We start from the raw sequence: 14,169 nt of genomic DNA on the forward strand, positions 1-14,169 counted from the left end.
TTGTTGATTGGCTGTTGAAAGCCCGCCATTAAAAGCGCGCCATTACATACAAAACAGGACATAAAATGACCGAACACGGATTTTAAACCCGAACATACAGTAAAGTTTTCGGGTCCGTGTTCGGGTAACAAAAATCCAATTATTCGGTACGAACCCAAATAATACAGTCCGTGTTCGCTCAACACTGATAATTAATACATATGACAAGATGATCTAAAAGTGGAATGCAGCTGCTACATTCTTTATATTTCTGATAGACTTTAAATGTGCTAAAATGCACTTTTATTGCAAAATGTGCAGTCCAGACATACAGTATGTACACCTTATCATTTACTAGTATTCATAAAGGTTCACAAATATTGATAGGAAGAGTGATCTATTGTTTCCTTAAATGATAATTAAGTCATAAATCCAAAGCACATTTTGAAATCTTACTTTATTGGGTTATTTTTAAATAATTAATCAGTTAATCAATAAACGTGTCAGCAAAAGAAGAAGTGGCGGTAGATTGTGTAACATATAAATATAACTCTCATACCTACTAGTACATAGACTTCTTCACAATGGGGACTTTAGATCAAATACTTATTATTGGACTTCTGTTTCAGTCAGGTAATTCAAACCTACAAAAACCTTTGGATCAAAATGTATCTGTAATATAAATATTTAGTAGCTTTTCTTTTTTGTTTATATTGTGTAGTGTTCTTCAACAACTGATCTCCTAATATCGCACAGTGTTGCGATTTATGATAGGGTTGCACTGTTATATATAACAACTCTACAAAAATGTTTAATTTATTTTAATTAATTTCCTTTTAATTTTAGCTGTTGAAATGGAATTTTAGTAATCTTTTCTCCTCAGTAAACTTGAATAGGAGTAAAAGATTAATCAGTCAACACTTATACATTTGCAATGCTTCTCATTTAAGTCTATGGGCTCTTTCACACGGCCGCTCCGCTTGTCCGCAAATCATCCTATTTTTTTGCGGATGATTTGCGGACATAATGTAAGTAAATGGCATTGCGGATGTCAGCGGAATTCCATCCGCTGACATCCAATTTTCTTCCTTTCAGTTCTGTTCCGTTTTTTGGAACAGAACAGAACCCTATTTTTCCTCCGTGTGAAAAACGGAAAGGAAGGAAAATCGGATGTCAGCGGTGTCATCCACTTACATCCGCAATGTCCATAGACTTACATTATGTCCGCATATCATCCGCAAACGGATGGGATGATATGCGGACACACGTAGCGGATGACACAAGTGTCATGCGCTCTGTGAAAAAAAAAAAAAAAAAGTCCCGCAGCGGATAAGATCAGCTGAGCGGCCGTGTGATAGAGCCCTATCACTTTGGAATAATCTTAAAGTGGTATATTTAAATAAAACACACTTCCCTTAGAGCAGCTGCTGTACCTCACTCAACATAGTATGCCATAAAGAGTATGAGTTCTCTACCTACAAGAGATGAAGCATTTGTAGGGGCATATAACAGCCCTGGTTAGGAACCTCTGTTGTAGAGCAAGGTCCTTTATCGATGAGGAGTTGGGTGTAGCTGCTTAACCACTTCTGGACCGGAAGATTTTCCCCTTTAATGACCAGGCCATATTTTGCGATTCGCCACTGCGTTACTTTAACGGACAATTGCGCGGTCGTGCTTCCCTGTACTTAAATAAAATGGATGTCCTTTTTTTCCCACAAATAGAGCTTTCTTTAGTGGTATTTGATCACCTGTGCGATTTTGTTTATTCTTTGCGCTATAAACAAAAAAAGAGCGACAATTCAGAAAAAAAAAAACAATATTTTTCACATTCTGTTATATCTCTCTCAAAACAATTAAAAATTTACAATTTTTTAACATTTTAGGACAATTTGTTTTCTGCTACATATTTTTGGTAAAACTAAAACCACAATAAGCGTATTTTGATTGGATTTACGAGTAATGGCGACAATCTAAGATTTTTAGTGGGACTGCGACATTGCGGCAGACAGATCGGACCCCTAACTGATATTTTTGACACTTTTGGGGTGACCAGTGACATTACTACAGTAATCAGTGCTAAAAATATGCACTGTTACTGTAATAAAGACACTGGCAGGGTTAACATTGTGGGTGATCAACGGGTTAAATGTGAGCCTAGGGGAGTGATTCTAACTGGGGAGGGGCGTGGCTTCTGAAATGACCATAGAGATCTGTGATCCTATATAGAAGTATCACAGGGGCTCTATGATCATTCCAGGGAGAAGAACGGTCAGCTGTTTACAACAGTCGACCGTCCTTCTCTCTCAGCAGGGAACGATCGCTTGTGTCAGGCGGCAGTCGGGATGCCTGACCCATGCATCGGCTTCCCCGCTGCTGACTGGGGGCGGGATTGCGCTTGCCCCCTAGCTCCCTGCTCGCGACCGACGTAGCCTTACGTCGGTTCACCTGGGGGAGCCACACTGCCACAGCAAATGCATGGCGGTGTGGTCGGCAGCCAGTTACAGTGGTAATAAACCACCATCCTTTTTTTTTTAAACCTGTTAGGTAAAGTTATATACTGTATGAATCACATACTAGCACATTATGTGAAACATACCTAAAATTAAGCCCTCCAGCGACACACTCTCTCTGCTGACAGGGCTTCCATCTTCATTCATCTTCCTTTTGGGTTTGCGCCCTCCAGGCCGTCTAATTGGCCATGCCGCGATTACGTCACTCCCGTGCATGCATGCAGGATCCGCTATTCACAGCACAGGACTCTGAGAGAACTGCCCGGGTGGCCATTTCATTCAGAGCACATGTGCCAGTGACATCACTGGCCCATTCACAAGTAAATATCTCCTGCACTTTTAGAAGATATTTACTGTACCTATAGATAAAACTTATTATAGGCTTACCTATAGGTAGATGTCAACCATGGGAGTTTACTCCCAGTTTAAATATGTATACTTTCTCTTAGAGGTGGTAAGCAGGCATTCTAAATTCGGATATATAAGCAAGAGATCAAAAAGTGGGGTTTTTATATTCACATTCATTGTATATTCACATTCAAAAGCACAACAATATTAAGCGGGCAGTTGAAAAAAGGTGTCACAATACAGGAATACATGCCTTGGTGCTTCGACAACATCATTAATTATGCTCCAATTTTCACTTTGTTTGAAGCAAAATGTAATTTTTTGACACGTGCCCATTTACGTTTCAAAGTTCACATTTACAAATCTAGGGAATTTACAGTTAAAAAGAAGATTGCACATGGTTAGGTCATCTGAACTGCAAAAAAAATTTACAGATCTGTGTATTTCCTTTTAGGAGGGACCAGTTCTACAACAGAAAGTTCATCTATACAAGGTACCATATCATATCATATACCATATCATATCATTTCCTAATGAAATTTGATCAGTCTTTATTCTTTTAGGTTTATGGTGCTGAAAATATTTCTTAGTTTTTGGTGTCTATAAAAAGAGAAGTACTAATTCCTTCTAAATTGATATGGTCTAGCCAGCGTGGTGTTTTTTCAGCCCTGCACCCGTGAATAAGTTTCAGTCACAGAATTTAATGACCTATCCTTGTCTTTTGCTGATTAACAAAGTGCAGGCCAAAATTAGGATGGGCAGTGTTAAAATATATAATACATTTCTGCTTATCTCAGACTTGATGTCAGAAATATCTTAATTCATTTGTTCTTTAAAAATGTGGATCACTAGCAACCCTTTTTAAAAAAAAAAAATATTGTGTCATTATTGATGTATTTAGTAGCAGGAATTGTAAAACTTTTGTTTAACCCATAACTCTTTTTTATTTATTTAGTTCTTAACTGTTCCACATTTCAAGGGAGTTTTACTTTTTTAGAAGCAAGTCCTTCAACCCCCTCAGTTGTCTCTTTTTTTGGTGTGATGTATAGGCTAGTGCTTCTAAACCTTTTTTATGTCATGACTAGAGTTGAGCGGACACCTGGATGTCCGTGTTCGGCCGAACTTGAAAAAAAAGTCCGAGTTCGGGTCCGTGTCCCGGACTTTTTCCGAACTTTACCCGGACACCGAACCCCATTGAAGTCAGGAGGCAGGAGACAGGAGGCAAACTATAGCGCCCTGCAATCCTCGGCGGTGTAAGATGCGCCCCAAAAATTGGAAAGGTGTATCTCACACGTACCAATACAGACTATCCCGCAATTTAATTATTTTTACCCCAAGGGTGTAGATTGAATAGCGGAATAGAAAATATGATATAAAATTGGTGATTTCAATAGCACATGTGAACACAGCAGTGTCTTATGTCAGTCAGCTCTGCTGCAGGCTATGAAGGGAAAAAAAAGAAAATTCCCCTTTAAGTATTGTAATTTTTAAATAGATTAGTACAGACTATGCCACAATTTAATTTTTTTTAACCCAAAAGGGTGTATATTGAATAGTGGAATAGAAAAAAAGTGTATAAAATTGAAAATCACTCAATAGCACATGTAAACACAGCAGTGTCTTATGTCAGTCAGCTCTGCTGCAGGCTATGAAGGGAAAAAAAAAAGAAAATTCCCCTTTAAGTTTGTAATTTTTAAATAGATTAGTACGGATTTTGCCACAATTTAATTTTTTTTACCCCAAAAGGGTGTATATTGAATAGTGGAATAGAAAAATGTGTATAAAATTGAAAATCACTCAATAGCACATGTGAACACAGCAGTGTCTTATCACAGTCAGCACTGAAGCAAAAACGCTGCACACAACTGACTGATAAAAATAGATTTTTTTTCTCCCTCCTCCTCAGCGGGCTTAACTGAGGGCAAAAAGATTGTGTTCACTGCACCACCCCCCACACAGCAAAATCAATGTAGAACACTGACCCTGCCTATTCTCCAGCCTGTCCCTAATATGATTGATAAGATCGTTCACTGGCACTGCACAACCCCCCACACAGCAAAATCAATGTAGAACACTGACCCTGTCTATTCTCCAGCCTCGCCCTAAAATGCTCTAATAACTCTCCCTGCCTGCACTCCGACCTGACCCTGCATTCTTTTCGGACAAAAGTTTTCACAGAATCACTGTCTTTCCCTAATCAGCAGCCAGCACGTATGATGTGTGCTCTGTCCCTAAACTACAGCAGAATGACGCAGCGCGCTGGGGCTCTCGAACTTATAAAAACATGGCCACATGCTTCAGATGGCCAATCACAGCTACTAATACATTAGTAGGCATGGCTGGGATGGCTTAAGGCACACCAGTTAAACGCTTGTTGATTGGCTTTTGAAAGCCCGCCATTAAAAGCGCGCCATTACATACAAAACAGGAAATAAAATGACCAAACACGGATTTTAAACCCGAACATACAGTAACATTTTCGGGTCCGTGTTCGGGTAACAAAAATCCAATTATTCGTTACGAACATGAATAATACAGTCTGTGTTCGCTCAACACTAGTCATGACTCTTTTATGCGAAATCTTCAGGAACCCCAGTTTTAAATGTAATAAATATAAACGTTACTTGTCAATAGGAAACCTGAGCCTGGGACAAGGCAAACAACCGCCTTGTTAAAATTAACATCACATCAGAAGCCCCCCCAACACATCAGAGTTTCCCTATCACATTTGATCCCCTTCACATCAGAGCACCCCAGTTTGCCACCCAAGACACCCTATCACATCAGAGGCCCAACTATATACATCAGAGCGCCCCCCCATATATGAGAGGCCCCATCTCATTAGAGCTCCCCCATCACCACAGAGTCCCCCCATCACAGAGTCCTCTCATCACATCAGAGCCCCCCATCAAAGAGCCCCCTATAATGGGGCCCCATTACAGGGTCCCCTCATCACCTAGCTCCCCCAAATCACAGTGTCTCATATCACAGAACAACCCAAATCACACAGCCCCCACTCTCACAGGCAGAGGAAGGCAGGTGGGGCAGATCTGGAGGAGGCAGACTTCTGTGCTTCTGATGCTGGAGTGCTGGGGGTGATGCTGCATGCTGCCTACCTTTGATCAGCGTCATGTGTTGCCATGGTGTGGGTAGGCTAGCTGCCAACACCATATGAAGAAATGATGCTGTGAATCCTATCCTAGAGTGTTATCAGTTGCTATGGTGCTGGGGGCCAGCTCATCCACACCATGGCACCCCATGACACTCATCAAGGGCAAACTGGGTACTGGTCTGGTAAACCCAAACAGTACCCCAGTTGAGAAACACTGGTATATCTTTATAAATAAATGCACTAAACCATTAATCAAAAGTGTATACTATACTAAACTTTCTACAAACATCTAAATGATTGCATTTGCTATTTTAAAATTTGTTAAAAATCTGTGGTGAAAAAAGTACTTGTGTGTTTAACCAATCATTTTTTCTGAATTCCATTTTTATGATTTGAATAACAGGGGGTGTCATCTCAGAAAGTTTACAGGTTAACTATGTGAACAAATGACTCCTTATTTCTCTCAACTGTATAAAAATATGGTGTGTTTAAAGTGATCCTAAATTTAACATGCTGAGTTGTTTCAAATGGACCAAAACAAGACTGCTCAATTGTCATTCAAAGTGCGACAGCAATGAAAGCTGAAAATTGGCCTGACCAGGAAGGTGAAAGAGTAAAAGTGTCAGATATTGAAGTGGTAAATAGCACTTTTGTTTGTTTTTTCCTTTTTTTTTAAACTTTACTGGTTTTCAAAATAGTTTTTCAAATACAAATTCAATTCCCCCTCATAATCCCCCCCTCTCCCTCCTCCCTTCATCTATTACTCATCTATCTCTTTCTCCTTATTGTGCGTTCTCCCCTTCACCTTCATTTACTAACTCTCTTCCCCCCTTATTCCACTAAAGTTTCTGCATATTTGCTAGTACTTTTAAATTCTGTCTATTTTTCCCATTTATTTGAGAAACTCTGTCTGATCTTCTTCTCTGTTGTCTAAATATTCCATATTAAATACATATTAAATTCTTTTAAACCAATCCCTAAGCATGGGACTTTTCGGTTCTAGCAATTTTTTGGGGGAAGCCCTCCTACATAGTGGATATTTCTGTGGTTGACATTTTTGTGCTTTTACAGGTGTTATAGACCATCTTGATAGACATTTATATTTAATTTCAAAGGTGTTTATGTCTGCCACAAAATCGTGAAAAGCTCCCAGTATTTTTTTCATTTGTTGTTCTTTTAATTGTGTTCCTATCTCTTTTTCCCATGTTTCTATGAATTGAGGCATTCTCAGGCCCACCATTTCAGTAGACCTTTTGTATATCTGAAATATACAATGCTTTATTTTTGTTTGTGGGTTACATAATTTTTCCACTAGATTCAAATCCCTCTCGGATCTAATGAGTTGTGGCAAAGACCCCACAAAGTACTTTAACTGAAAATACTTCTATTCATTCAGGCACATATCATATCCCCTTTGGATTTTAGTTTGTGATATGGCCTTATCTTTGTAATATCCTTTTAACTGTGTATTTTTTTATCCATTTACTAAATTACTAAACTTTTGCCTCATTACCGGGTGCAAAATAATTTGTGCCCTCTAGTGGTATCAGTGGTGAGTTATATTCCCATTTAGCTTGTCTATGAATCTTATCCCTACGTCTCTAGTTATTTCATGTGTGTATTCCTATATTTTGGTGGAACCCAGAAATTATTTTTTAACTGTGTTCCGCTTAATGTGATTTAAATCTTAACCCATCTTTTATCTGAGTTTTAGTCCATTCTATCACCTGTGAAATTATAACTGCAGTGTAATATCTTTTAATGTCTGATGCTGCTAATCCCCCGTGTGATTTATCTTTACTGAGTACCATATACTATATTCTTGGCTTCTTTCCCTGCCAAAGGAACTTTAATATCATTGTTTTTACTATTTTAAAATATGTTTGTGGAATAGCTATTGGTAGCATTTGAAATTTATATAAGATTTTAGGTAGTATTACCATCTTTACCATGTTTATTCGGCTTAGCCATGAGAGTGGCCATATTGATATTTTTCTGCTTATATCTCATTTAGCAAAGGGATATAATTAGCCTGATATAGGCTCCCTAAAGAAAGTGTTAGTTATATCCCTAGGTATTTTAATTCTGAATTCCCCCATGTAAATGGGAATTCATTCTGCAAAGCTAGTTCTTCTTTCTTACTTAACTCAATATTAAAGATTTCTGACTTTATAGGAAAAATCTTAAAGTTTGAGAGTTCACTTTTTTTTTTAGCTCTTTTATTACATTTGGAAGGGTTTTTCTGGGATTAGCTATATAAAACAGAACGTCATCGACATATGCTGCTACCTCATCTCCAACCTTTACTCCCCCAATGTCTGCACTGTTCCGTATGGTAGCTAAAAATGGTTCCAATGACAGGACAAACAAAAGGGGCAAAAGCGGGCACCCCTTTCTCGTCCCGTTATACATTCAGAAAAGGGGTGAAAAATCCCCATTGACCTTTACCGATGCTGTCAGATTCCTATAAAGTGCTCTTATACATTGGCCCCTCCTAAGGCCAATACCCAGGTCCTCTAGTGTTTCCAGCATAAATCGCCATTTCACCCTGTCAAATGCTTTTTCGGCATCAATTGACAGCAGTAGATCTGGAGTTTTAATACCTATTGATTTGTGTAATGTTCTTATCCCATTATCTTTCCCCTCCCTGCCAGGGATAAATCCAGTTTGGTTTGCATGGATCAATTCGGGCATCAGCTATTTTAATCTCGTTGCTAGGACTTTTGCATACAGTTTTGTATTGAATTTAATAACGCTATTGGCCTGTAGCTAGAGCACAGAGTTGTAACCTTTCCTTCTTTTGGTATTACTGTTACAAATGCTTGTAGTACATTTCCTTCTCCTATCCCATTCATATATGAACATAATTTTGGGACTAGTATTTCCTTAAACTTTTTATAGTAGTGGGTCATAACCCATCGGGTCCTTGGGTCTTCCCTATCGGTGTGTCTTTCAGTGCTGCCATTATCTCCTCCTGTGAATTTGGTTCCTCTAAGACTTGCAGTTTTTCTTTTCATATTTTAGGTAATTTTGCTTCCTTTATGTATTTTTGTATCTTTATTTTTCTTTTTTATTCTGCCTCTTGTGACCCCTTTTACCTCACTACGTAAAGAGCTCCATAGTAGCTAGGAAATACTTTATCTATTTCTGTTATTAAACGTACCGTTTCCCCTCTATTTTTTCTTTTTTTTTCTATATAGTTGATCGACTTTTTAATCTTTAATATTCTTGCTAGATGCTCCCTGGCTTATTTCCCCATTTATATCTTTCTTTAGCAACTCTATTGAAGACCTGTCTTGTCTCTTCTTTCGTTAATTCTTTTAATTTGTCCCTTTTTAATACTAGAGCATATTGTATCTCAACCTCTGCTCTTTTTTTATGTTTTTGTTCCAACTCAGGTATTTCTACTATTAATCTATTCATTTTAGTAGTTCTTTATTTTTTTTTCCTAGAGCTTATCGAGATCAATATTCCCCTAATATATGCCTTATGGGCCTCCCATATTGTGGCGTCTGATATGTCTGGGGTTTATTTATGCAAGAAATATTCCCTGACCGCACTTACTGGTCCAAGTATCCATAGTTAGGTGGACCTTGCCACAGATGGCGTTGCGCACTGCACTCCTTATTTTGTCACCCACTTGGTTGTGCATGGAAGGGATGGCTTGCCTGGAAAAGTAGTGGCGGCTGGGCACGACGTACCGTGGGACAGCCACCGCCATAAGGCTTTTAAAACTCTGCATCTCCACCAGACGGAATGACAGCATTTCAAAGGCCAGGAATTTGGAAATGCTGGCATTCAGGGCCAGGGATCGCGGGTGGGTAGGGGGGTACTTCCTCTTCCGCTCCAGTGTTTGGGAGATAGAAAGCTGAACGCTTCCACGGGACATTGTGGAGATGGTTGGTGACCTAGGTGGTGGTGTTGCTGGCTGATCCTCTGTTTGCGGGGTGGCAGGTGCCGGTCTCACTACTCCTTTGAGCTGGCTTTGGTGTGCTCGGTCCCTTGCTGCGTTGGGCAGTAGCAGGCATAGTGTCTAGGGCATGGCCACTCCGCTTTTGCACCCTGCTCCCTCTTCTGCTGTGCTGGTGGCTCTGTGCGACCACCGCCTCTTCCCCCAAAATACTCAGGTCACCTGCATGATGTTCATTCCATGTAGGGTCGAGGACCTCATCATCCTCCACATCATCTTCCACCCAGTCTTCACCCCTGCCCTCCTTGTCGGTCTCCACAATTCGGAATGCCGCAGCAGTTGGCACCTGTGTTTCGTCATCATCTGAGAAGTGTTGCGATGGTCCTCCCATGTACTCATCTTGAGACATAAGTGGCTGGGCATCAGTGCACTCAATCTCTTCCACTTCTGGGGCAGGACTAGGTGGATGGCCCTGGGAAACCATGCTAACAGAGTCATCAAAAAGAAGAGACTGCTGCATGACTTGGCTCTCAGACTGCTCGGCTGATTTGCAAGGGGGTGAGATGAAAGATTGATGGACATTGGGTGCAGATGCCAACTCTGACCTTTCAGCAGTAGACTGGGTGGGAGACAATGTGAAGGAACTGGAGGCACTGTCAGCAACCCAATCTACTATCGCCTGTACTTGTTCTGGCCTCAACATTTCTAGAGGCGCATTAGGCCCTGCCAAATACTGCTGCAGGATCTGTCGCCTACTCACACCTCAGGAAGGTGATTCACTTGTGCGTGCAGCTGGCACAGATCGACCATGTCCTCTCCTTGCAACAGGAGCTCCACCAGCAGCACCTCGACCCAGGCCACGTCCCTTATTTGACCTTCTCCTCATATTTCTCTAATTTAGGATCTTCCCCTAAATGGGTGTTTATTGAATAGCGGAATAGAACAAGAAAAGTATCCAAAGGGTGTATCTCACAGTAAAATATGCAGACTAGGCCGCAATTTAATTTTTTCCCCCCTAAATGGGTGTTTATTGAATAGCGGAATAGAACAACAGTATCCAACGGGTCTATCTCACACGTACAGATACAGACTAGGCCCCAATTTAATTTTTTTTCCCTAAATGGGTATTTTTTGAATAGCGGATTAGAACAACAGTGTCCAACGGGTGCATCTCACACGTACAGATACAGATTAGGCCGCAAATTTAATTTTTTCCCCTAAATGGGTGTTTATTGAATAGCGGAATACAACAACAGTATCCAAAGGGTGTATCTGACAGTAAAGTATGAATGAAAAAATTTTATTTTTCCCTTTAATTGGTGATTTTTGAAGAGCAGATTAGAACACAGCAGTGTCTAAAGGCTTTATCTCACAGTAACATATAAAAAGGAAAAAAAATATTTTCCCTTTAAATTGGTGATTTTTGAATAGCAGATTAGAACACAGCAGTGTCTAACTGCTTTATCTCACAGTAACATATAAAGGAAAAACTGAAAAAAAAAAATGGTGATTTTTGAATAGCAGATTAGAACAGCACTGTGTGTAAAGGCTGTATGTCACAGTAAGATATGAATGAAAAGCTGAAAAATAATTATTTTTCGCTTAAATTGGTGATTTTTGAATGGCAGATTAGAACACAGCAGTGTCTAACGACTTTATCTCACAGTAACATATAAAGGAAAAACTGAAATAAAAAATTTCCCTTTTAAATTGGTGATTTTTGAATAGCAGATTAGAACAGCAGTGTCTAAACGCTGTATGTCACAGTAAAATATGAAGGAAAAAAATTATTATTTTTTTTAAATCCAGATTAAGCAGACACATATGCACTGAGCTTGCATTAAATGTCCGCTGCACGCCGCCCACCTAACAAACTGATAAAAGTTTTTTTTTTTGCTCCCTCCTCCTCACTGGGCTCAGGTCAGGGCAAAAAGATCGTGCACTGCACCCCCATACAATAAAATTGGTGTAGATCTGATCAAAGAAGATTCTTCTGTTCCTGTGTCCTATTCTTTCCCTGAAAGCAATCTCTCCAGCCTGTCCTTACAATAATCTCCTATCTCTCCCTCAAATCAGCAGCAGGAACCTGTCCCTACAGTAGTTAGAGCAGAGTGACGTGCGGCGCTACGTGACTCCAGCTTATATAGAGGCTGGATCACATGCTGCACTGGCCAATCACAGCCATGCCATTAGTAGGCATGGCTGTGATGGCTTCTAAGGGCACACTAGTTAAACGCTTGTTGATTGGCTGCCCTGCAGCTGTTGAAACCGCGCCATTAAAGCCGCACCAACACAACCGAACAACGGACTGTATCCCGAATATATAGTAAAATGTTCGGGTCCTTGTCCAGGTACCGAAAACCCAAAAGTCCGGTACGATCCCGAACAATACTTAGAGCACAGATTTCTAGAAACAGTTGTTATCATAATATAATCCAACCTTGAATACATCCCGCTCACAGGGGAATGGAAGAAATAATCTCTCTCCCCAGTATGTTGGATCCTCCAAGCATCCATTAATTGACATTGAACAAGTTTTTTTCACCATCCTAAGTTGGTGAACTACTGTATACTGTGCTCGGGATGTGCTATCCAAGAATGGATCCATGCAGAAATGAATGTCTCCTGCCAGAATCAATTTGCCTTTTTTAAACTGTTTCAACTTCTCCAGAAATCCTTTCAGATAACCTTTTTAGTTCTTATTTGGACAGTAAACATTTGCCAGTGTGCATTCCATTTCCTGCAGTTGTCCTTTCAGAAAAATTTACCATCCTTCTGGATCGGCCAACCTATCCTCCAGGGAGAACCTTTCTGCTTTTGGCATACCAATTGCAACTCCCTTTGCTTTCTTAGTTGGTGAGTCCCCATAGTACCATACCGGATAGTATATTGTATATAGGTTCACATTTGTGTCTTCTGCTATATGTGTCTCCTGTAGGAATATTATACTAACAAAATATTGTTTAAATCTTTCTAGTACCTTATGTCTTTTGGTTGGCGTGTTTAATCCTCTTACATTATATTAGAAGAAATTTAGGGTCTTCATGTTGTCTCTCCCTTTCCTCCCTCCTTCTGTATTTTATCTCTTTTCCCCTCTCCCCTCTCCCGTTCTAAGACAGTTGCGGATGTTGGGAAAGCTTCTAGGGACCAAATTCAAAGGCTCAAACCCAGGATTAGAAGGGAGACAAGATCATCAAACGGTTTTAGAAGTTTTGCACAATATTTTCTTCTCATTTGCTTTGCCCCCCTTATCCCAATTCCTACCCCATTCCCCCCCTTACCCCTATTTCCCCACCCCATCCCTCCCTCCCCCCTTCACTAATGCTGTTGTTCCTGTGCATTTAAATTTTAGACCTTATCTTGGTCTTGAGTTGACCATTGTACCAGTCTACTCCTCTTCTTTGGGGGGTTGCTCTACCTGACGCCCTTCTGAGCCCTCCCCCCTTCGTACTTAGGGCGAGGGCTCCGAACTCGTCAGGTGCCCAGGGTTTCCTCCCCACATACTTGTTGACCTTTTTCTCTTCCCCAGTCTCTCCCCACCAGCACAGATTCACTTCTCCTTCAAAGTCCCCAGTATGTTCTTATTCTATTTTCTATTCAGAGTCACACTTGTTTTGGGGATCAATTGCATTGATCTTCTTCTATTTGCAATCTTTCTTTTTTTCATGCCATCTGGGAACATCTGGTATAGGCAGTTCAAGTTTTTCACAAAATGCTTGTATTTCTTCTGGAAATCTCAGTGTTACTGAGCGTCCATTTTTTCGGCCTATCCAAGCATGCAGGGTAGCCCCAATTATACTTGTTTTTGTACATATACTCCAGAAGGGGTTTCAGAAGCCTCTTTCTCCTTAATGTTTCATTTCATAGGTTTGCCAAGACCTGAAGATTTGTCTTTGCAAATTTTAGGGGTGTTGTGTCTTTCAAGCTTCTCCATATTTGTGCCTTTTCTTCGAAATTATGGAACCGGACTATTATGTCCCTTGATGTTTTGGCTAGTATTCCTTGCGGTATTCTCTCGATCCTTAATAGGTCTGATGGTGTTCTGCCTAATAAGGGATTTAATATTTTCTGGATAATTTCTGTTAAGTCTTCTCACTGCCTTGTTTCTGGTAGGCCTCTGCTTCTCAGATTTTTCCTTCTATTACGGTTCTCCGGATCTTCTAATTTGTATGGCATATTCTTTTGTAATCTTTTTGCCAATATCTGACCCAGGTCTCCATGTAACTTAGCCATTTAGTTTTTTATGGAGTTTTCTGGTTTAGCAAACATGTCTACCACTTCTGACTTTGTGGGCAATTTAGTGTTTAAAC

The 14,169-nt window shown here is 40.2% G+C and overlaps 1 protein-coding gene across 1 annotated transcript in view; it reads left to right on the forward strand.

Annotated features, from left to right (window-relative positions):
* Positions 1-563: 563 nt before the first annotated feature.
* Positions 564-14,169, forward strand: part of LOC309551829 (scavenger receptor cysteine-rich domain-containing protein DMBT1-like) — a gene marked incomplete at both ends in the record, with an annotated part of 214,327 nt that continues 200,721 nt past the window's right edge. Inside the window, 2 exons of the mRNA XM_082252526.1 lie at positions 564-612; positions 3,292-3,330. Coding sequence (XP_082108652.1) covers positions 564-612; positions 3,292-3,330 — 88 coding nt within the window. The remainder of the gene's footprint in view (positions 613-3,291; positions 3,331-14,169) is intronic.

The sequence above is a fragment of the Pelophylax lessonae genome (assembly GCF_965119305.1).
Source record: "Pelophylax lessonae genome assembly, chromosome: 3".
NCBI classification, from domain to species: Eukaryota; Metazoa; Chordata; class Amphibia; order Anura; family Ranidae; genus Pelophylax; species Pelophylax lessonae.